Genomic DNA, 23,433 nt, shown 5'->3' with positions numbered 1-23,433 from the left:
AGGACTTTTCTGTTTTGATGTATGAGCTGTCAAGGCCAGAAAGTAGTTTTTTGCCACTTAGTAGGTGTTCCCGCATAACTTCTGGGTATGATGATGATGATGATGTCACGTGCATACCCTCTATAGAGAAAATAACTAAATTGTTGCAGGTCAGTATTGTATATGCAGGATTATTGAGCAGATTATTACCAGGTCAATATAATAATAGACAGGTTAATGATTATTGAGAACTGTGCATTTAATTCTGAGCAGAGCATTGAGTGTCTGCTTGAGAATCCAGTGTTGTTGCCAAGCAACACAAAGACTTCATCTGTTGATTCTGGGTTGCAAATATCATTTTTCTGACGTGTGTGTGTGGCCTGACGGGGAGAGAGAAAGAATATGAGCACCTTTTAAAACTTTTACATTTTGATGATATGTTGCTGTGGTAACGCATAATACATACTGCAGGATCCCCAATTATATTTAAAGTTAACAAGAGTGGGTGGAATATTCTTTTAGACAAGCTCCCAACATTTTGCAGTTTCAAGGAAAGAGTTATATGGGTAAAGAATAGAGAACAAAACAAGGGAAACAACGTTGGATAACAACAAGAAGGCACAATGTATACATAAGCCGTAAGGTGTATGGACAAAATAGAAAATGAGGTAGAGATGCTTGAATGCTTCTTGTGTTAGTAGAAACATTTGCAGCAGCATTTATACTGTAAATAGCAGCACACCCTAGAATCACAGGCTCTTAGGTCAAAGACTTCACTTATCTACTTCACTTTGCAGTAGATATGAAACATGTAAGTGTAATTATAGTGCCAGTGGGGAGCATCAGTGGAGGGCAATCATAGTCAAGCTGCTCTGCGCTTGCCTGGCCGTGGCCACGGTAGAACCCTGAACAGATTGTGGCTGAGTTGGGGTAGTGAGTGTCCTTGGCTACGCCTTGCTTCTTGCATATATCCCAGAGGTGAGGGAAGCTCACCTCTTTTGATGATCGCACCACCTAGTTTGTCTTGTTCTTCATGAAGAATGCTTATTCTCATCCTTCTACATGTTCTTAACCTTTACCTTAACTTGTCTCCTCTCCAGAAAAAGGTAGTGGAACAGTTGAGGAAGGAGTTGATGGTGAAGCAGGAACCAGAAAAGTTGCAGGTTCAGAGTTCTCCAGCAGGGGTCGACAAGCAGCCTATCCTACTGCAGAACATCCCCAGCCAGACCACCCCGCAGGGGGTCCTTCAACAGGTCAACACACACACACACACACACACACACACACACACACACACACACACACACACACACACACACACACACACAGCTACATCTATAGATGATCTTTATCTTTCTAGTGATTATTCCCCTGTCTGTCTGTCTGTCCGTCCGTCCGTCCGTCCGTCCATCCGTGTCTCTGTCTGTGAGAAGATAATCTCTGGCATTGCAGGACTGATTGACATGAAACTTCAGGCACTGCCTGTAAGCCAAGGAAGAACATACCCGCAAATTCTTCAAATCGGCCTCATGGTGGTGCTTCATGTTCTGGCCTATAAATCAACCTTTTTTCCACTTGGATCATGATGCAACTCCCCATATAGCCCACATCCATTTCCTATTTCCTGTTCTTAAATACACACCTTTTGCTAGAACATTTTGATATGCCTATCTCTTTCTTGACTTTAAATGCCTTTTTATGCCTTGGGTAAAACACTTTAAACTGCCTTTATGTTAACTCTTTTGCCGCCATTTAGGTTGTTTACAGTCTGCTCACGGCCATCAAAGTAGCTTACCTTTGCAAATTTATAGAGAAATAGCCATCCATTATTTCCTATCGCGGTCTTATGTAAAAAATAAAGCTGCATCGCTCACGGAGCAGTGAAAAAATCCACAACAGTACGGAACGAGAGGCTCCTCCTCCCCCTCGGTCAGTTTTCAGACATAGAAATAGAGAAAGTAGATCCAGGCTGAGAAAACCACCAAAGAAGTGATCCCGCCGCCATTATTGTTTGTGCGCTGAAGAACACAGACGAACGTTACAGGAACTGCTGCTACTGTACACACCCGTGCCACCCCTCATCTGCTCAGACAGGCTGTGGCGGGGAAAAGAACGAACGCTCGTTATGGCGCCGGGGACACGTGAAAAAAAACGAGCGCTCCTTTAGCAGTAAAAGAGTTAAATGTGCTGTTCAGATGAAGGGGTTTATTGTCACATCAACCAAGATTGCTGTGAAATTGTCTCACGGCTTAGTCGATTGTATTGACTTTGACATTTCATCTGATCCCTGAACAGACATTGACGGTCACTCCTGTGCTGACCACCAAGACTCTACCTCTGGTGCTGAAAGCGGCCACCGCGCCTGCGTCCGTACTGCCGCAGCGCCCGGCAACTGTCACCATGGTTACCACCGCCATCACCGCCGCCAAGCCGGATTCGCAGAGCACACCAATCAACCTACAGGTGGCTGGCAGGCTAGCCAATCAGGGCTCAGAGCCTGTTAGGCTGTCTGTGTCCAAGAACGCTGTGGTGGTAAGCTTTGCCCACTTTATACTTACTCCTCCTCACCGTCCAGTCATCTGTCATCCTCTTCTCAGCTCCGACTGATGCAATCAAGCATAATTCAAACAGACCTCTATGATTATGGATTTAGATCAGGGGTCTTCAACGTTTTCAGGCCAAGGACCCCTTAGTTGAGAGAGAGATGAAGCAGGGACCCCCACAACCTGTTCATAGATTCCATATTGTTTCATCGTTTGACAGCACATCATCAGTGTATTTTGGATTCATGTCAATTTGTGTTTTCAGATATTTAACCACTTGAGCCGTCAATACTTAATAAACTTGACCTTTCACTCTGTACTTTTCCCCCTCTACACTAAACCCCTTTGCCTTAAATAGCCGATCTACAAGCTCACAACTCCTCGTTGTGCTTGTAGTTCTCGTTATGCGCTTGTAGTTCTGCTATTTTTGGCTAAAGTTCTCAGGGGAAAAAAAGTTTCTATCTCACAAAGATTGAGGACCCCCTGTAGTAACTCTGAGGACCCCCTAGGGGTCCCGGACCCCCTGTTGAAGACCCTTGATTTTAGATTATGTTTTCTTTTGGCAACCTTTTGGACAGATGTCAGTTGAGGGATAGGATATTTTAATAGAACAGCTAGTGTTCAGGGATCCCTAGCACTGCAGAACAAAGTCATCCCAGTAACATAGCAAACAGGCATAACCAGGGGTCCCCAAGGACCGGAGCTGAGAACCAGTCCTGTAGTAAAGAAGTTCCCAGTATAGTCTAGATGTGTGTGTGTGTGTGTGTGTGTGTGTGTGTGTGTGTGTGTGTGTGTGTGTGTGTGTGTGTGTGTGTGTGTGTGTGTGTGTGTGTGTGTGTGTGTGTGTGTGTGTGTGTGTGTGTGTGTGTGTGTGTGTGTGTGTGTGTGTGTGTGTGTGTGTGTGTGTTTTTTTGTGTGCCAGAGCTGTGTGTGGTGGCCTTTCTACCAAGTTGTACCAACCAAGAGTTTCCCGCTCGGAGATGTTTTAGCTTAATCCCAGTCTACTCTACTCCTCCGCTAGTAGATACAGTATATCAGGGTTCCCCAATTAGTTTTCCCCAAGGGCCAAATTATGTCTAGGGTACCAAGCCGAGGCCCACAACATTGCAGGGGGCTATGGTGGCGTTCCCACTACTCCAGCGACAGTTCAGATATCGTCGTTGTCGGGTGAAAATCTTGTATGTCCAAAACAGTTTGTTCTGCATTTATCATTTTAAAAATGTATTTAAACTAGTGAAAACAGCCGATCTACAAGCACACAACGCCTTGCATCGCGAGGCGTTGTGTGCTTTTAGATCTGCTGTTTTCACTACTTTTGTGCGACGGCCTTGTATGATGAAGCAGGGCTTTACTTTGCGAAAGAACATACAGATTTGGAGATACAAGGTTTCCACCCGACAACGACGATATACAAGTGTTGTTGCTGCTCTTATACCACCATTATTACTAGGGTTGGTGGGGGCCAGACAGTAGCCCCCCGCGGGCCGCCTATTGGGGAACCCTGCAGTATATCTTACTCGCACTACTAATTGAAATGTGCAATTCAGAATGTTCAGTTCACCAAAACCAGATTTTATGTGCACATTATCTTATAGCCTGTGTTAGAATGTCAGTATTGTCAGGAGTAAGAAACCATCTATATCGAGTGATGGCAGTAATGTTAAACTGGCATTTATATTCAACTATAATTGTATTGGTCTTTCAAGTAGACCTGAGTTAAGCTATGTTGTAGGTTTGGCGTTGTTAAGCTGACAGTTGTGTCCACAGCACTGAAATTGGATAGGAATGGCATTCCACTGTCTGCACTGCAGTGGTAATTTGTGTAATACAGCATAAGAAGGATATAATGGAAATGCTGTGCAACATGAACCAATTACAGCTCTGTGATTAGCGTAGTAGTTATGCATCCACAAACGGTTAACACCTTAACTAACATCGCTTGACCTACGTAAGTGGAGAAGAATATTAACACTCGCTTAGCTGAGAAAATATTCACATCAACACCTGTACACAGAATCACAGAATTTGCAATATAGGCAATTGTCTTGAAGACGAGCTAAATTATATGTTGTGAGTATCTTGCTACCTACATACCACATACAGTACCATCCGTTGGTGGATGTCATGATATTATTGGTTGAAATAGGTTGGTACCTACTACCTGCTGGTGTTATCGCGCATGATGCTTTTGTTGATGTAAGTAATCAAGACTGGAGTTTTGATATAAAATTACACATAACATGACTTCTTAAATTTTAGTTTTGTCATATATTGTTAACTATGTCCCCAATATGACCGGATACGCTCTAAAACATTTTTTTATTTTGGCTCGTCTTTAAGATTAACATCTAGTAGTAAGATGGGATAATAAGAATTAAATTACTTTGATATCGGTGCTTGAAATGTTGGTGTTGCACAGCCCGTATTCCTGTGACTTGCCGCAAATCTGCAGCTAGCCTGGTAGTTCAAAGAAAATGTCTACCTTTTCAACCATCCTGGAGTGCTTATTTTAAATAGGCACGCTTGTTCCATCCAGTTCCAGGTCTCTGGTTGTAGCCGTCCTGGTGTAGACTGAGGAGTAAAGATGTTTTAGCAGTAGCTGCGATGTTTAACTGAGAGCTGGAGCGGCGTCCGTAGACCCTCTATCTGTCCTGGTTTTGTCTCAGGTGCAGGCCACCACCACCTCCTCTGCCCAGCCAATCAAAGTTCCTCAGTTTGTCCCTCCTCCTAGACTGACGCCTCGACCCACTTATCAGCCACAGGTGCGTCCCGATAAGCCCTGCCCCTCAAATCCCTGATCCCAACCAATCAGTGTGTGAGGCGATTTGCTGTCTGTCCTGCAGAGGGCGGCATTGTTGCCAAATGCTTAAGCCTGGCACTAAAAAGATGGCTGCTCCGTGCTCCTCTCCTCTCCTTGTCCTTTTCTTTTACACCTCAGATGTTGATAGCTTATCCCGCCTGGTTGTTTTTGTGTGTATCTGCGTGTGTGTTTGTCTTGGTTGTGAAACCTCGTTTTCCTGCAGCTTAGTGTTTTGTGTTCCTGGCTGTTGGTGTGTTTTAGTATCCTGAATCCTGACTCGACTGTCATTTCTGTCTTGCTGGGAATAATGCCAGTGGGAGCTCAGTATCACAGACTCTTACATGTGTCCTTAAATGTGTGATATGCAGCCTTAAACGTGTGATATGCAGCCTTATACTCAATCTTATTTGTCTTTATTAACATTCTTATGTGTCCTCATACTCAGTCTTATAAAGCCTCATAAACACTGTCCCTTGAAACACTCTTGGGAATGTTACACATAATCTTCAAACTACTATAAACATTACGCTGGCACTAACTCATTTGTCTTCAGATTTAGATTTGGCTTGCCAACAACAACACAACCCAATGAACTGAAGTGATTTCTCTTTTTCTTTTTTTCTTCTTTTTTTAAGAGTTCTCTCCACTAAATTGAAGTTGTATAAATACTCCAAAAGCCTCAATGCCGATACTCTCATAGAATAATAATGAAAATACTTTCAGAGCAATGCGTTTGTTTTAAAATGTGTTTGTACGATTTGTAAACCAAACCTTTTAAGGGTTAGGCTCAGATTATTTGGATATCGCTCAGTGTCACATTGGCATTACCCAGCAGTCTTTGCTGTTTTTTTGTGTGCTGGTTGTTGACTGCTCTTTGGCTGCTTTGTTGTGATAGGTCAGACCTAAACCTGCTACACCCACCAACGTGCCCATCGCCCCGGCTCCACCCCCTCCCATGATGGCTGCCCCACAGTTGCTACAGCGACCAGTGATGCTGGCGACCAAAATCTCTGCCTCCTCGCTGCCGTCTTCGGCTGCGCCGATCCACCAGGTCCGCATCGTTAACGGACAGCCCTGTAGCCCTAACCCCACCGCGCCCATGTCGGGCAAAACAATGCAGACTACCCCTCTGACGGGCATCGTTATTGCCACGACGGCGCCTGGCATCTCTTCAGTTGCTGCCGCAGCGACACGTATCGTCAGTGCCGCGCATCCTGCCCCAAGGCCCGCCCCTAAGGCTGCCCCTTCCTCCACACAGCCAATCCAGATCAGTAGCCTGGGATGTGATACCAAGGTAAGTGTTCTCAAACAGAATAAACTTTATTTAATAAACTTTATTAGGTTTGGTTGAAATAGTGAGAAATATGTGATGTTCCCAACCCAACTCGTCAAACATGGCCTAGGGTTAGGGTAACCCTAACCCTAACCCTGTTCTCTAGCATCATGTGTAGACATTACAGGACATCAATACACAGAACCTCCACAATATCATGCATGTGGCCATGTGCTCACTTGTGATGACGGAATGCAGGCCATGTAGAAACATTGAAAACAAGCTAATGTTGCCATTAAAAACACTGAAAAGAATGTAAAAGAATCGTACACTGGCGGAAGTGCGGAACTGTGGAAGGCACTCTGCCCCCTGCAGTGGGAATGAGGGAGTCCCGCATCTGATTGGCCTACCGAACAATGCATCCCATTCTGTGACGCACAAGGAAGCGTCCTTCAGAATTCCAAAAGCTTGCCAGTCCTCTTTTACCAGCGCACCAGTGCCGGAGGAGGCGTCTACCCTTTTATGTCTGTCATAAAATGTCTAAAAAACATTGACAAGGTTCTAAATCAGCAGCGTCCATGTACCATAAAAAACTAATAGGTTGGGAAATGGTTATGATCATTCTGTCGTTATCAACATGGTACGCAAAAGGTCATCCGTGGGGACGGCATCGGGCGCTAAAGCATCTGATCAAGCGGCAAAATATCATAATTCAAACTGAAACGACTTACAGTTGGTAATGGTGAGGGATGCATACCCTCCATTACAGCTAGACATACAGTATGGACATTTTAACATCTTACCTAGCTGTAATTAATTAAGTTAAACATAGCAACTGCATCTGGATTGATCTTCAGCCCAAGAAGGGGAATAATTCAATGACAATGGCTGATCTTTTTGTTGTTTTTATTGCTTTTCAATGCTGAACATTTTATAGCCGTTTCTTTAGGCTTTGTAGCATAATTGCTCAACAAGCAAGTAAGTGCATTCATTAGGTGGTTTCAGAGAGTTACAGGGTTCTGTAAATGCTCTGTGAAACCAACAGCAGTGTAGAAAATGTGCTTAATTTGAGTATTCATTATTTTCTAATGCAAATACTCCAGGACTTTCAGTCAAATGAAAATCTGACTGAGCAACATTCACTTACAGTGGAATCATATTTCACAAGGAGTATCTATGCTTTGACTCAACAAATGGGTTTTTAGGGGCACGGTGGCGCAGTCGCTAGCGCTGTCACCTCACAGCTAGAAGATCCTGGGTTTATTCCTGCCGGAGGACGCTGTGGGCGCTGGGGGCGTGTTCTCTCCTCAGTGCCCACACCATAGGTGGAGGGCCTTTCTGTGTGGAGTTTGCATGTTCTCCCCTTGTCTCCTAGGATAGATACCCTCACAAAAACATGCCGTAATCCAGGTCTCTATAAAGGTTTTCTACTTTGTCCTTCAGATGCATATTTTCAGAAGACTCTGTAAAAACAGCACCCCACAAAAAATATTTGGTTTAGTACCTTGCCCTAAACCGTTTTTTTTTTTTTTTTTTTTTTTTCCTCTTTTTCCTCTTCTCCATCTCCTCTCCTCTTTCCTCTCTTACGGTCCCTCCTCCTCATCATCTATATTCTTCCTCTTTTCTACCACCTCCCCTATCCTTCCCCCTCATCTGTCCTCTGCAGACTGTTAAAGTATCAGGAGGAGCAGAGCGTAAGGCTGTCTCCTCTTCCTCCACTCCTCGTGTGTCACCTCCTCCTGTTGCTCCTCCCAGATCCAAGAAGGAGGAGAACCCACAGGTACGCCACATTGATTAATTTCCATGACAGTATGTTTACTTGGATTGGAATAATTAGACTATTGGCCTTATATTTTGATTAAGCTGTTTACATTGGTTGCTTATAGCAGGGGTTCCCAAACTTTTTGGGCCACACCCCTAGAGATGTATCTTTCATCCGAGGCACCCCTACATTATATTCATAATTTTCACTCCCAGCACCTTATATTTATAGCATATTTTAGCAATTATGTTGCAAGGAAAAGGAAAAATATTCCTGATGCTCCGGAGCATGGCCCGATTATTGACTGAATGACTGTAAACAAGTTTGCAACAATATACTGTAAGATATAATCTGTTGTATATGTCTCTGAGGCATACTTTGATTACGTTGTTGAAAATGTCCTTTACTATGAACATATTCAGGTTACTTACTATACTTCAAAATATGTTCAGTTTCTTATTCAGGCCATTTGTCTGAATCAGGTTCATTTGCAGTACATGCAAATGTACAGTAGTTAATAGTACTGAATCTGTGATGAATGTAATGACTCCACAACCACACTGACACCCTGACAATGGTACTGGTTCCATACTGATTCCATGATATTGACTTTGAACAATGCTGATTCTATGACAATGGTCCTGTCTCCATGACACTTACTTGTGATGGAATATGACTGGCTAGAGTAGACCCTTGTGGAACATGATGATAACTTTTTGCATTTAATTTAAAGCTATACTGTGTAAGATGCTCAACTAGTGGTCAGTAGCCCTATAGCAAACCGCGGTCGCGTCCGCGTCTTTCGGCCGTTTTTCGTACCTTTCCACCCCCGCGTCTGCCTCCACCTCGCCGAGAGCTATCTTTAGAGGGGTCCCTGGTTCCTGTGCGTTCAGGCATTCCGGAGAAACGGACTCCTTCACCCTGCCTGGTAGGCGAGATTACCTTTTGAGTATAGAGACACACGGGCGACTACAAATATGGCCGCCATAGCGACCCCATTTCAAGATGCGCTGTGATTGGCCGGCAGTGTATAACCCTCGCTGTGATTGGCCGGTAGTGTGATGACGTAATTTTGCCGGGAAATCCCGCCCCTGTCACGGCTAAGTAGAAAACATATAAAGAGAAGGCTTCAGAAGCTGAAAATAACGGAGTGGGGGTTCTAAAACTTTAGCGATTTAACAGTTAGGACAATTTTAAGATTTGTTTTATAAAAAAAGTTACATGGTATAACTTTAAATTACATTTTTTTTTAGAAACTGGCCTTCATGGTGTCACTGGGCCTGGTAACACATGACCATCTAGAGGGTAAGTGATTGATCAGATCACATATTATGCACATTAAGATATGACACTGTCAGACTTATTTTTTTCTCCCCTGAAGCGGTTGCTTTTTAAAATTCATTCAAACTCGGTATTAAACGACTTCTGTTTGTGCAGAGATTCAGAGCAGACGTCAAGAGAGGAAGCGAAGGACAACAGCCAACCCAGTTTACAGTGGAGCCGTGTTCGAGCCTGAGGTACAAGTTCAACACTTTTGTACATAGCGTTCAACGACAACTCAACGACAGGCTTTAAACTGATTTGGTCATTTACTGAACATCAGATTCTGTCTGCAAAGCTATAATGACCGGTACAGTATCTGTAGAGTGAAAAAGTTCTAATCATAATAATACATCAAATTTATATAGAACTTTTCTTAGTAGTCAAAGTTGCTTGGCAACAAGACAAAATAAACAACTTGCAGGCTTTATCCCGGTACAAAATGTCCTTCATTGCATACAGCAGTTTACACATTTTATATATTTAGATAAATACAGTATGTGTGAATCCATGTTCTTATTTGCAGAGGAAGAAGAGTGCTGTGAGTTATCTGAACAGTCCTCTGCACCAGGGAACCAGGAAGAGAGGTCAGTACCACCAAAACAGCTATCCCACAATGCATTTCTGTTCAACGTTTTTAGATACTGAATTGCTTCGTCTGAAAGCAGGATGATGTCATTTCCCACCATCTGTCTTTCTTCTTTTTGAGTGATAGATGAATTGAAAAATAGTTAAGATAAAATTAAAAAATAGTAAAAAAATAAATAAAAAATAGTTGAGATAAAATAAATGGGAAATATTTACCTAACATTTATGTTTAGTTTTAGGCAACAAATAATTCCAGCAGACAACTTGCTTTGCATCTATATGCATTGATTTAAAAAAAGACAAATGAGCCTATTTAGCTGGCCTATCAATGCTTTGCTTTTACCTACCCATTAAGCCTCAAGCTATTTTGAATCATGTTGAAGATGCATGCAAAGGTATTTTCCCTTTTTCGAAATGTTACACACAAAACCGCATAAGGCTTTGACAGCACAGTAATGTATGTATAATAGTAATCAATTGCTATTAATCTTCTACTTAATTGTATGTTAATCTATCTATGCTATTGTGTATTATCTATGTGTAATATGTCAATCCAACAAATGTGAAGCTGTTTATATAAAGCTATTTTTGATGTGCTTCTCAGTGCAAGTGGACACTGCTGTGAAACACTTCCACACTTTTCTTCTCGCCTTCTTTCTTCTCCCTCGCTGTCTGCTTGCTGAATCCTGCTGTTTGAAGTTTCATTTAACCTTCAAGTCTTCATCTCGGCCTCCAGAGCTTTCAATACCTAATCATAGTTTAGACCTTCTTCCCGTCACCCCTTCGTCTGTCAGACTTGTGCAGATCTCAGCTGCTTGGATAGATGATGGAAGGAAGGTTGGAGTTCAATAACAATGAAACATGGTGACTTAAGTGGATAGAGCAGATGTCATTTACATGATGTCATTTAAATGAAAGGTCACAGCAACCAATCTGTCTTTATGCAAGTAACCGATACTTGCTCCCTCATTATTAACTCTTACGGGTGTAAGTTCACTTACTGTTTATCGGATAAACAGTAAGTGAACTTCAGGTTAAACAACTGGCATTGGGATTTGGCAACACTGCCATAACATTTTGTTTATGAAATCTAAACCCTTGTAGCTTCCCCTGAAAACATTGAAAGTAGTTCCTGCTGTTTGTAAAAGTAGTGGTGGTGTGTGTGGCTGAGGTCTGCTGAAGTCTGAATACTCCCGGTGGGTGGAATCAAAGAACTGGAATTGGACAGAATGTGCATGTCTATGACTAAGAATATCGATAAGCCGATATATTGTTAGTCCGGCCCCTGAACAATTTAGTTGAATACCCCTGGTCCAGTAACCTTACTCTGCCAGATGGTGGCAGCATTGCGTATGCATGCTGCAACATACATCTGAGCACTGGCCTATCTCTGGTTCAGCCAATCACAAGCCGTGGTCGACGTCTCATCTCCTATGAATACAAATTGACCGTCAAATCACATTCCTCCCAGCGCTATGTCCCACCTTCCTGGCCCGTTTCACTAGGAAATGTGTCACCATACAGAAGTGTAACAAGTGGAGCACTTCCATTGCAGTGCGACTTTAAAGCCCGAATCGGAGTCGGTCCGCGGTGGAAGGCTATCCACCGCGGTGTAGTGCCGTGTAGTCTTTTTGAGCGCTAACGTTGTAGTTTTATGACTCAAAAAGACTACACGGCACTACACCGCGGTGGATAGCCTTCCACCGCGGACCCGACTCTGATACGGGCATAAGTCATCCATGGCAGTGAATGTGTAAAATATCCTCTCGTCTCGATTGTTCTCCTCAATCAGAGCTATCAAAGTACATAGGACAGCATACATACTTTGGCAAACACAGCTAAGATTATAATCCTAGCATCACATACATCATGACAGCTCTTTTCAGACCCTGAATACAATTCAAATACCTGACTTATTGAGCGGTGCTAACCATTCCAATACGTGAGTTTGACGTAAGTTTGACGTAAGCTTTCCAATGGTTTCCCATGGGGTTATAACTACACATGACATGATCTCACAGGATATCAGTATTTGATATCAGCACCGCTCACTTCACACCGGTGTGATTTCTTTTTTCTCCTAGATGGTCAACTTTAGAAAGGACGGAAGTCCGGCCCCAACAACACCCTCCCCAGATCATTACCCCAACATTAACCTCACCAAGCCAAGGCCTATAAAACATAACCATGCTAACAGTGCCTAACCTTAAATTAATATACTAGTAATTGGCAAAAGACTTACTTGGAAGTAGTAACAAATAATGTGTAGCATAACTTTTTTTGAATGTACTGTAACTACAAATCTAGAGATTACGGTATCAACTGTGTTAAAATGTTAGAAACCCATTTTATTATGTCACTGCTAATATAAGCTAATTACGGAATCTGAATTTGTTTCCGACCTACGTGATGCACTTTCCGCCCTAATTATTCAGGTCCATCTTGTCACCACAGCCATTTTCGCAGGACAATGCCATTTCTCTTCAGTTCCAGTTTTTTGTGAATGCTGGACATTCCTTGCTCTGTCCTACTGTTGCTGCTAGCTTGACGCCATTGTCCAGCACTAACACTGCTATCTGTGCTTCTGACTCCTCATCTTCCTCCTGTCCCTCCTCTTCCTCTCTCACGCTAGCCAACGAAGACTCCCTTTCCAAGGTATGTCAAACAGACATGTTGTGTTCTTCCTCCTTCCCCTCTTCCATCTTTTTTTCTTTTTTTTTTTTTCTTTCTGTCCGTCTTTTTGTCGTCTGTCATCTCATTCAGGTCGTCCTCCCAAATACAGTGGAGTGTCGGAGCCGGGGACTCCGCCCCTGCCCCCGCCCCCTGGCTGTAACTCCGCCTCTTCCCCTGCCCACCACCACCACCACCCCCTCCTCCCCCTGCCAAGCCCCGCCTCCGGGGATGTAAGTAACAGCCTGGGGGTGGGGGGCGGGTTCAGACTGACACAAGCCGGACCTCAAACCCCCCCTCCCCCTTCCCCTAGTCAGTTAGACCAATCACAGTTGGAAACCCGACACATCTACAACACACTAATATTTCAGTCCTGTCCTACTCCTATTGGCCCAGATACCCTGTCAGTCATCCATGTCCATCCATGTCCACATCAATCATCACTTTTTTTTTTGCTCAAGGCAGCCTTACAAAGTGAACAGTTTTCCCTTTAGTCCTTTCTACTGAGTAGGTTCTGAGAAATGTCACCAGTGTCTTTAAACAAACGACAGGTACGGCAGGCTAGATTAATTTACACACAATTAATAAAAACTCCAAAGCAACAAAGGCCAAGTTCAGACCAAATCAAACCACGGCCCTTCCTCCTGCCGCGCCACTCCCATGGCGATTGGCCGGGGCCCGTACGGGGCAGGAAACTGATTGGTCCAATTCTTCCTCGCAGGGAGACATCCATGAGGATTTCTGCACTGTGTGCAGACGCAGCGGACAGCTGCTCATGTGCGACACATGCTCACGTGTCTTTCACCTGGACTGCCTGGATCCTCCCCTGAAAACCATTCCTAAAGGCATGTGGATCTGTCCCAAATGTCAAGACCAGGTAAAACACAGCAGACAGACCCGCAGAAGGCCTGTACAGCAACAACAACCGTCCAGAGAGCGAGTAGAAAAAGACATCACTGTAGAAAAGACCTCTTCTTTTACTAGAAAGGTTTCCACACTGTTCAGTTACTTTGTAAGCCACACACATCCACACACATAACACTGTTTTGTACTTTTTTTCTGTGCCTGTGTCATTCATTCTGTAAGTGTAAAGGCTCAACATCTTTCACATCCATTCACAAGTCCATTCACCGTCTGTCCCAGCCGCACCGCAGGGTGCAGTCTGGGAACCCCTGGCCCCCCTGCCCCCCTTTCACTCTACCTCCCATGTACCTTGTCACCATGACAACTCTCAGCTTCTCCCTCTAGATCTTGAAAAAAGAGGAGGCTATTCCATGGCCCGGAACCCTGGCTATTGTTCATTCCTACATCGCTTACAAAGAAGGTGAGGCCATAAGAGATCAGTTCCAAATAATGTCTTCTACTTCTCTTGTTAACTTCTCTTGTCCTGTCACTTCATCCTTACATGATCTTTCTAGGGCCACAAGAATGTTGCTTGGCCACGTTGACTGGCCATTGTACTCCTTACTATTATCTAACCTTGTTGATCTGGAAAGTGAAGCGTCATTTATTATTCCCCTTGGTGTTGTTGTTTGTTTTCTACAGCGAAAGAAGAGGAGAAACAGAAACTTGGGAAGTGGAGTTCTGAACTGAAATTAGAACGTGAGCAGCTGGAACAGAGAGTCAAACTGCTCAGCAACTCCATAACGGTAAGAAATAAAAACAGCTCAGTAACTCTGGAACGATATATATGGCTGATACCTGATGATGAATGAAGGATGGTTGATAAAATCTACTACTCTGACCGTATTAGTGGAATACGGTCAGAGTAGTGGAATTAATTATGGAATATATTACTTTTAAGTTAAAGTAAAAAATATAAATAAATTGTTATGTACAATTCATTCAAAATGTTGCTTAAGTAAATCTAACTGACTCTATCTAAATATCTAAACTGAAAAATCTAAATGTAACTTATTATTACTCTCACATCTGGTGGGGGTTCTGGTGTGACTTAAGTGCTGTCTAAGGTGGCTATCTAGTGACAACCGGTAACATTCCATTGACATTTTGTCTGTGCTCCCTTTCAATAGAAATGTATGGAGACCAAGAACAGCATTCTGTCTAGACAGAAGGAAATGCAGCTTTCTCTGGACAAGGTAAAACATCTAGTCCGCCTCATTCAGGCCTTCAACTTCAACCAGGCCCAGAGAGAGAGCCAGTCCCAAGGGCCCGATCTAGTCAAGGCTCAGGGACCCGATACAGCCAGGGCTCTGGTACTCGATACAGCCAGGGCTCTGGTACCCGATACAGCCAGGGCTCTGGTACCTGATACAGCCAGGGCTCTGGTACCTGATACAGCCAGGGCTCTGGTACCCGATGCAGTCAGGGCTCTGGTACCCGATGCAGTCAGGGCTCTGGTACCCGATACAGCCAGGGCTCTGGTACCTGATACAGCCAGGGCACTGGTACCCGATGCAGTCAGGGCCCAGGTTCCTGATATAGTCAGGGCCAAGGTCGTTGAAACAGCCAGGGCCCAGGTCGTTGAAATAGTTAGGGCCCAGGTCCCTGAAACGGTTAGGGCCCAGGTTGCTGAAACAGTTAGAGCCCAGATCCCCGTTGCAGTCAGGGCCCAGGTCGCTGAAACAGCCAGGGCCCAGGTCCCTGAAACAGTTAGGGCCCAGGGCCCTGAAACAACCAGGGCCCAGGTCCCTGAAACAACCAGGGCCCAGGTCCCTGAAACAACCAGGGCCCAGGTCCCTGATACAGTTAGGGCCCAGGTCCCTGAAACAACCAGGGCCCAGGGCCCTGAAACAACCATCGTCCAGGTCCCTGATACAGCCAGGGCCCAGGTCCCTGAAACAGCCAGGGCCCAGGTCCCTGATACAGCCAGGGCCCAGGTCCCTGAAACAACCAGGGTCCAGGTCCCTGATACAGCCAGGGCCCAGGTCCCTGAAACAACCAGGGCCCAGGTCCCTGATACAGCCAGGAGCCAGAGTGCCGACACAGCCAGGGTTCCAGGAACAGACACAGCCAGGGTCCCGGGGGCTGACACAGCCAGGGTCCCGGGCGCTGACACAGCCAGGGGCCATGTTGCCGAAACAACCAGGGGCCAGGAGTCGGAGACGGCCAGGGGCCAGGAGGCCGACATAGCCAGGGCCCAGTCCAAGGATGTGGGCGTGGTAAGCAGTGTGGCAGTGACCGTTGGTGTGGGTGCAATCAGCTGTGTGGGTGGAGCCAGTTGTGTCTCTGAGAAGGCTGATAGAGACAGAAAGGAGGAGGAAGGAGGTGCTGATAGCAGCAGCCAGACAGGAGGAACAGGAGGAGTCGTCTCTGAGACAGGTGGAGGTGACAGCGAGGGTAAGGCTCCTCCTCCACAGGAACCTGCCAGCCAATCGGCTAACAGCCCTGCTAGGGTGGGACTTGGGCTGGGTTTAGTGGTGAGGGTGGAGACTGAAGCCGGCCAATTGGCCAACCCTGACCCGGGCCCCTCCTTGGTGGCAGTTACAGTAGCAACGACCAACGGCTGCTCCGACAGTGGCTCTAGCCACACCCCCACCATTTCCGACACCAAGATGGCCGCCGGCAGGCCAGAGACTGTAGCGGAGACTAAAAAGGAAGAGGTCGCTAACGGCAACAACGGCAAAACCTCAGAACCTTCCCAGCATTCTTTGCCAGCCCTGCTCAGCAGTGCGGACAGTAAAAAGTAAAAAAAAAAGAAAAAAACGCTAACGTCTCTCTGAGCTGCCGAATCTAAAACATATATATAAAAAAAACGAAAAAAGACTTTTCGCTTGCGCCGCATGGCGCCCTGAAGTTGCCAATCTGTATAAATGTTGTTTGTTTGCATCGTATTGTCAGACTGTGTCAGTGGTAGAGCCACAGCCCAGCTCACATAACCCACGAACCCCAAAGGTTAACGGTTATGTCCCAGTGTTGTCATGCCAACAAGTAGGAAATGTATGGAGGGAAAGGTTGAATTTGAGCCTGATTTGAGCCCAGCGTGTGCCTGCTACTGCAGCGGGAGTGGGCGGGGCTTCGTAAGGGAGGCCTCGTTTAAAATGTGTGGGGTTCTTGTGTGGGTGGGGCTCTGAGGGAGCAGGGCTATGATGATAAGCAGGCGAGGGAACTCATGGCTCTTTTCGACTATGAAGGGAAACCTAGTTTTGTGTGGTTTTGGTTTCTATTATAACCACAACCACTCCTGAAGGGGGAGTTATATCATTAAAATAAAAAAAGCTATGTACAAGCTCACAAGTCGTGAACTTTTAGATCAGCTATTTTTGAAAAACATTTTGAAAGTATGAGTTCTGTGGTCCCAGGTCAGGGTTAGTACCAGTGGTGGAAAAGGTACTCACATTTTGTACTAAAAGTATCAATACCGCAATGTAGAAATACTCTGTTACAAGTAAATGTCCGGAATTCTACATTTACTTGAGTGAAAGTACTAAAGTGTTGGTATCAAATGTACTTAAAGCACCAATAGTAGAAAGTACTCATTGTGCAGAATGTCCCATTTCACGTTTTCAAATGTATAAAAATCTTTTGAAAATAGCCAAAATGTATATATGGTTGAAGTGGTTAATGTATGGTTAATGTATGTTTTGTAATAATAATCAAAATCTACACAGTAACTAGTAACTAAAGTTCTCAAATAAATGTCGTGGAGTAAAAGTACAATAATTGGAGCTGAGACGTAGTGGAGTATAAGTACAAGTATTGGCAATTGGAAAATACTCAAGTAAAAAATAACTCATATAACTCGTAATATAACTCAAATTGTACATTAGGTGCCTCTTATTTTGAAGTGATCCCAACTGTATATCTCCCCGAAGTACTTCGGGATAGGCACTAAAAGTGTTAAGTACAGTACTTAGGTAAATGTTACTTTACACCACTGGTCAGGGTTAGTAGTACCACCACCTGAGCAGGGACCCAAATTAGCTTAATTAAAAACTGAGCCGTAACGTATGGAAACAAATCCAGAGCCCGTGAAATGCGTTCTATGGCACGGTTTACTTAGTTCTTGGTAGTCGAAAAGAGTCATACATTAGGTGCGGTTCTGGTGCTGTCTAAAGAGGTGTGGGTGGTGGGGTTTGGCTGTGGGTGTGGTTCAGTGCCCCAGGACATTGAACCTCTCATCCGTATGTCATCACTTGATACACCAGTTCCATGCCCTCTATTCAGTATTTTTATTTTTTGTATAACGCCAGGGGGTGGACGTTCATGGCAATTCAACAGACAGTTTCCTACCCCCACCCCCAGCCCACCACTTTAGGCAGAATCAGACCCTAAAAAGTTAATACTTACTAAAAGGTTTGGTGCTGTAGAATGCTGAGCTAGCTAGCGAGGGAGGGTGGGGGTTTTGTCGATATGAAGAGGAAATTGAACGTGTGTGTGGTTAGCCTAACAGATGTTTTCAGTGGTGTCGGTCAAGTGTAGTGATTGAGTTTCATTTTGTGAGTCAAGTGTGTCAACTGTGAGCACTAAATGTGAAAAATTGCAATATTGCAATGTCAACACACAAAACTTATCTATCTGGGCTGTGTGTTTTTTTTTTTTTTTTAATATAGGAAAAGATATTCAGGTCTTCCTAGTCTCCAGAAATAAGTGCTTTCTGTGTCCTTGAACCCAGTCTGTAGTGAAAGATGTACGTATGTTAGACTGGCGTTGTTAAACACAAAGGAATCCTCTTTTAAAAGTGGTGATCCTTGCATTCTGTATATTTCTGTTGAATTCTGAACTGCCAAAATGCTATTGTATCCAAATCCAGCAGGGACAAAGTCTACTTACTGTATTGAGAGATCAAGTGATCAAGTTGATTGACATTGTGTAGTTAAGAATCTTATACCATTTCCCCCCAGACACACAGGAGAGAGAGGGAGAGCACGATAAACAATAACCTAAAAGTTAGTTTTTTTTTTCCTCGATGAGGGAGGGTTTGTTGTATGAACCTGCTGTGAAGGGAGAAATACCACAAACCCTCAGACTTAAAGCACAAGCTTGCTGCATAACAAATAAGTGCTGAAGAGCTTTTTGTACGTTACATATGGAACTAAAACAGAGTATGCATCTCTTTGTTGTAATGTGAGTTTATCCCCAACTTGCCAATATTTTTGTATGACTGAAACCTGCTCCTGTCTGTCTAGTTCATGTTTCAGGAGGAATGCCTGGACTTAATCACCCCCCCTCCCAATACACACACACACACACACACACACACACACACGTTTTCTGTATGGAACATAATACATATCAGTCACTGGGCTGAAACTGGGTGAGTTAATTTGGCCCTGTCTTTCGGATAAATTGATCTTGACTGATCTGAGATTCTGATTGGCTGATAGGCTATGATCGTTAACAAACCCTTTGATCTGTGTGCCTCGAGTTGCAATGAACTCTGTAGATTATTTAGCTTCATTTGAATATTAGTCACTATAATGTGTATTCACCATCCTTGATTTTTCTTTTTTTACTTTTTTGGTTTTGCTACAAAATGGAATCAGAATAATATCCTTTGGGTGATTAGTCTGAGTAAATATGTAAAGAATTGTAGAAATGGAGGAGGATTGGGTATGATGTAGAGATTCTGAAGACCTTTATCTAGCAAAACAAGTCATTAAGAAATTAAGGATGTGGTACTGTACTGTTTCCATATCGATATGATATTATGTTGACCATATCAGCATATCCTAGCCACCATCTGATTGGCTAACACAGCATGTCAATCAGACTTCAGCCAGACGGTCCCCAGACAGTCATCTGTTGGAGGAAACGTTGTCTTCATGTTCTGGTTCACGGTATCATGTTGTTCTGTGGTTAATGTCTCCCCCTCTTGATATTTACGTACTGATTTGAGCCATTTTATTATTGAAGGGAATGGACTGTTTGACCAAAAGATGCAATTCCAACTCTATAACACAACTACAATCTTTTATTTTTTTTTTTAACAACAGATCCTTGAGATTTTCATGCATTGGTTTTTCTCTTGCATGTGTGTCAACTCTGCTCTGGACAGGAACAATCCTCAGTGAGTTGGTGACATCACGTCCCTGTACATGTTAAAACACGGTGTCTGTGGCTGGTTCCCTCTCTAGGTACATGGAGTGCCTTTCTTTCTTCAAACAGCAGATTTAATATTTGTCTTGACTTGTTGCACTGTGACTCATTTAAACCTTACTAACGCTACAAACAGCAACTCCTCTACAGCCCTCCGTCTGTCTGTCTGTCTGTCTCTCTGATTGTTCCTGTCTCTATTTGTCTGTCTGTTCATCTGTATTTCTCCCTCCATCCTATCTCGTTTGTTCCACATTTAGAGCACAACATGGATCCAGTCTCTCTTCACTTTTAGACTGCAGGTTGTCAATGCAAGTTGGAACTTTATTTCCCAGGATGCTGTTGATTTGATCAGATAGTGACTTTTGTGTTGGGATTAGCAGTTGCCTTAAATCCGTTTCCTTTATTCCTTTTTTTTAAAGATTTGACTTTCAGGTTTGCGTCTTCTGTCAGCCAATGGTTGTCATCGTGACTAGAGGGTTTGTTTTATTTTAAGCACTTTTCGTTTTGGCCAGTATTAATATTCATTTTGATATTAATGACATCTCTACCGAAGGCTGGTCTCAATCCATCTATTTTCTGTCAAATTGCTCATCCTTTCCTCTCAATGGAGTTTGAACCCATTTAGACCTGGCATTAGACCTGGGATTAGTGATCAAATGTAATGTTACAAACCACATACAACTGCTATGTGAAAGGAAGCTGTAAATGGATCCGAAGGGGAAAAAAAGAAGATAATATTAACTACCAATTAATGTTTTTTAAATTGTGATTTATTTAAAAAAAAGATCAGATGACTGTGTTTATAGAAAACAATAGTGTACTGTATGTGCTTGTCCTCTTTCTAAAATATGTAAATACTAGGAGGAAGTCACAAGCACAGCAGGTTGTATTTTGCATGAGTAAAAAGAGATCTGATTTCAGTGTATACAGCAGGATCATATTTTTAATGTAAGGTGTAAATGGCATTGGGAATTTGGATAAATATGCAGATGCGAGACATGTCGATGCCAGGTGTAAACGGGGTTCAACGTTTCACTGAGTTGAGTCAGGCCATGTTGACTGCATCCATTTGGAATGAACAAACTAAACCGCACACTGATTGGTCAGAACCAGGCCCAACGAGCAACCAATCTGACCAATCAGCAAGGTGGAAAGCATGCCTTCTTATGCAAGTTTTTATACAACATTTTGTCAAACCTTTTTGATATACATATTATGCTTTGGGGCTTTCATTTTGTAAAACCTTTTTTATTATTATTTTTACGTGAAATTCACTTTTCACCTTTTTATTTTACCTTTTGGTAAAACATGATTTAACAGGGCAGTTAGCCTCTACAACGACACCCTCTATAGATGCACCATATTTGAACAAGCTAACCACTCCCATGGAAATTACACCATGTACAACTATACTTTCTACAACTACACACAGTACACAATTCCACACTTCTCACTATCATGTCAACTATGTTGCATGTTAACATGCTATCAGTAACATTACTAACAGGTGAATCGTTTTACTATGATATCTTAGGTAACTAATATGTTTACTAAGTTATTGTTCCTAACATGCAAACTATGGTATTAGCATAGTTACTACATACACTATATCAGTGGACACAAAGTGTTTCTAATTAATACCCTTGGTTCCAGTGAATGGAGATTTCATGCTACAGCTGCAATTACATTCATCTAGACAATTGTGTGCTTCCAATTTTGTGGCAACAGGTTGTTTCCTGTTTCAAAATGACAATATAACATTCTCCAATTGTTCTGGAATGTTTTGAACTAAATTGGAACATTGCTGCTGCAATTTGCTTCTATTCAGCCACAAGAGCAGCGTGGTTGGACGCTTGATGTGCTTGATGCGATTACTTCTGGTTTGCATATTTCTTGTTCAGGTGTGAGGGCAGGAGGAGATTGTCCAAGAACTGATGCCACAACATTGGAAGCACGCATTTGTCCGGGTCATTGTAGCTCCAGTCGTTGGAATAAAGGGCATTTATTAGAAACATTGATTACAAGAGGTGTCCACTGATGTTATAGTGTTACTTAGTGTATGTTCTATGTGGTGTTTTAATTGTGTTAAGCCGACACAGCTCTCCATCCAGAGGCTCGGTGGGAAACCAGGAGAGCTCATCAACTTGCCTCAGTCTGTCCTGCACAGACAGCACTGATCGATTTCCAAAAATAACTGATCTTTTTTTGACCACCGTCGCCGCCGTGCGATGGAGTATAACTTACACTTAGATGTCTGTCCAACGTAGAAACCCGCACTAATCATGAACTTTGACAGTTATTATGCACCGTCGTTTTCCGTGCTGTCTGTCTGCAGGACAGCATCTTTTTCGAGGTTTGGTTGATGCACAACGCTGGTTGACGGTGGTGGAGAGGTCTGTGTTTCTCTAGTCTAGAATAGATGAGAACAACCCTTTTCGTTCCTATCCTCAGACAATACAAACCAGTATATCCAAAGAACATTTGAAATGTACTTTATTTTTATTTTTTGTATTCTTTTCTTCGTTTATCTGGAAGCCTGTATGTATGTACTGTATGTATTGGCTACATATCTGCCGGCTGGCTGTCACATCTCAGCATCGTGTGCATTCACCAAAACGTTTCACGGCATCTTCTATCAAACAGGAATTAAAAAGGGGAAAACAATTATTTTTATGCATTTCATAAATAAGATTCATCTCCAGTTTGATTGTTTTTTATTTTTTTATTTAATTATTGGTTTAGCAGAGTGTTGTTATTGTTGTGTTTGGGGTTTGTTCTCCAGATGATGGCAGTCATGACTGTGGCCTTCTAGTGTTGTCCATTGACTCTCATTCTCATCCTATCACCCCTCCGTCATTCACACCTTCAGCTTTTTTACCTCATCCACTGCTGAGTCCGTTGGGGGGTGTATTGAGTGCAAAAAATGAAAAACGTCTTTTTTAATTATCTTCCATTTTGGTGAGATGCATTGTAGCGATACAAGTACAGTACCAGTTCATCTGCTGTGCTGAATAATGTGTAAATTGGTAAATTACACAATCTGAATATTTGTATAATTGTTTGTATTTTTTCATAATAGTTTTGGAAAGGACTGTGTTTAATTCTTCAACTTTTTTTTTTCTTTTCTTTTTCTGTATGTTGTTTTTGTGTTGGCCTGTTGTCATTGGTCTGCTGGGTTTCTTACCTCCGTCTTGTATGCAGTGTTTAGACAATACTGTAGGGCACATGGGGACACATTGATATTAGGAGCATTTGATCAATTTGTATTTATTTATTTTATCATTTTGTTAATAAATTGTGAAAATCAGCATGTGTTCCTTGGTGGCTTTGTTCTTGGGGTGTCATTAGCTGGTTCCGAAAGGAGCTAGGGTGTTATTAGTTTTATAATCTGGGTCTCTGGTGGATCTTTAGAGTAAGATTATGGTCCATTTGGTTACATGCTCTGAGTAGAATTTATATAATTAAACAAAAAAGCCTTATCAATTTCAAATAAACTGGG

At 43.2% G+C, this 23,433-nt stretch overlaps 1 protein-coding gene across 1 annotated transcript in view; it reads left to right on the top strand.

Annotated features, from left to right (window-relative positions):
* Nucleotides 1-23,423, top strand: part of phf21ab (PHD finger protein 21Ab) — a 36,818-nt gene extending 13,395 nt beyond the window's left edge. Inside the window, exons 7-20 of the mRNA XM_080737195.1 lie at nucleotides 1,080-1,232; nucleotides 2,275-2,511; nucleotides 5,189-5,284; nucleotides 6,218-6,616; nucleotides 8,262-8,375; nucleotides 9,611-9,662; nucleotides 9,795-9,874; nucleotides 10,204-10,264; nucleotides 10,870-10,956; nucleotides 12,921-13,168; nucleotides 13,657-13,812; nucleotides 14,184-14,259; nucleotides 14,481-14,584; nucleotides 14,969-23,423. Of these exons, the coding sequence (XP_080593321.1) occupies nucleotides 1,080-1,232; nucleotides 2,275-2,511; nucleotides 5,189-5,284; nucleotides 6,218-6,616; nucleotides 8,262-8,375; nucleotides 9,611-9,662; nucleotides 9,795-9,874; nucleotides 10,204-10,264; nucleotides 10,870-10,956; nucleotides 12,921-13,168; nucleotides 13,657-13,812; nucleotides 14,184-14,259; nucleotides 14,481-14,584; nucleotides 14,969-16,585 (3,480 nt within the window). The 3' untranslated portion in view covers nucleotides 16,586-23,423. The remainder of the gene's footprint in view (nucleotides 1-1,079; nucleotides 1,233-2,274; nucleotides 2,512-5,188; nucleotides 5,285-6,217; nucleotides 6,617-8,261; nucleotides 8,376-9,610; nucleotides 9,663-9,794; nucleotides 9,875-10,203; nucleotides 10,265-10,869; nucleotides 10,957-12,920; nucleotides 13,169-13,656; nucleotides 13,813-14,183; nucleotides 14,260-14,480; nucleotides 14,585-14,968) is intronic.
* Nucleotides 23,424-23,433: the final 10 nt, after the last annotated feature.

This window comes from Nannobrachium achirus (assembly GCF_963921795.1).
Source record: "Nannobrachium achirus genome assembly, chromosome: 11".
Taxonomy (NCBI): Eukaryota; Metazoa; Chordata; class Actinopteri; order Myctophiformes; family Myctophidae; genus Nannobrachium; species Nannobrachium achirus.
Note: the sequence above shows the minus strand (reverse complement) of the source record. Positions and strands in the feature narration are given on the sequence as shown.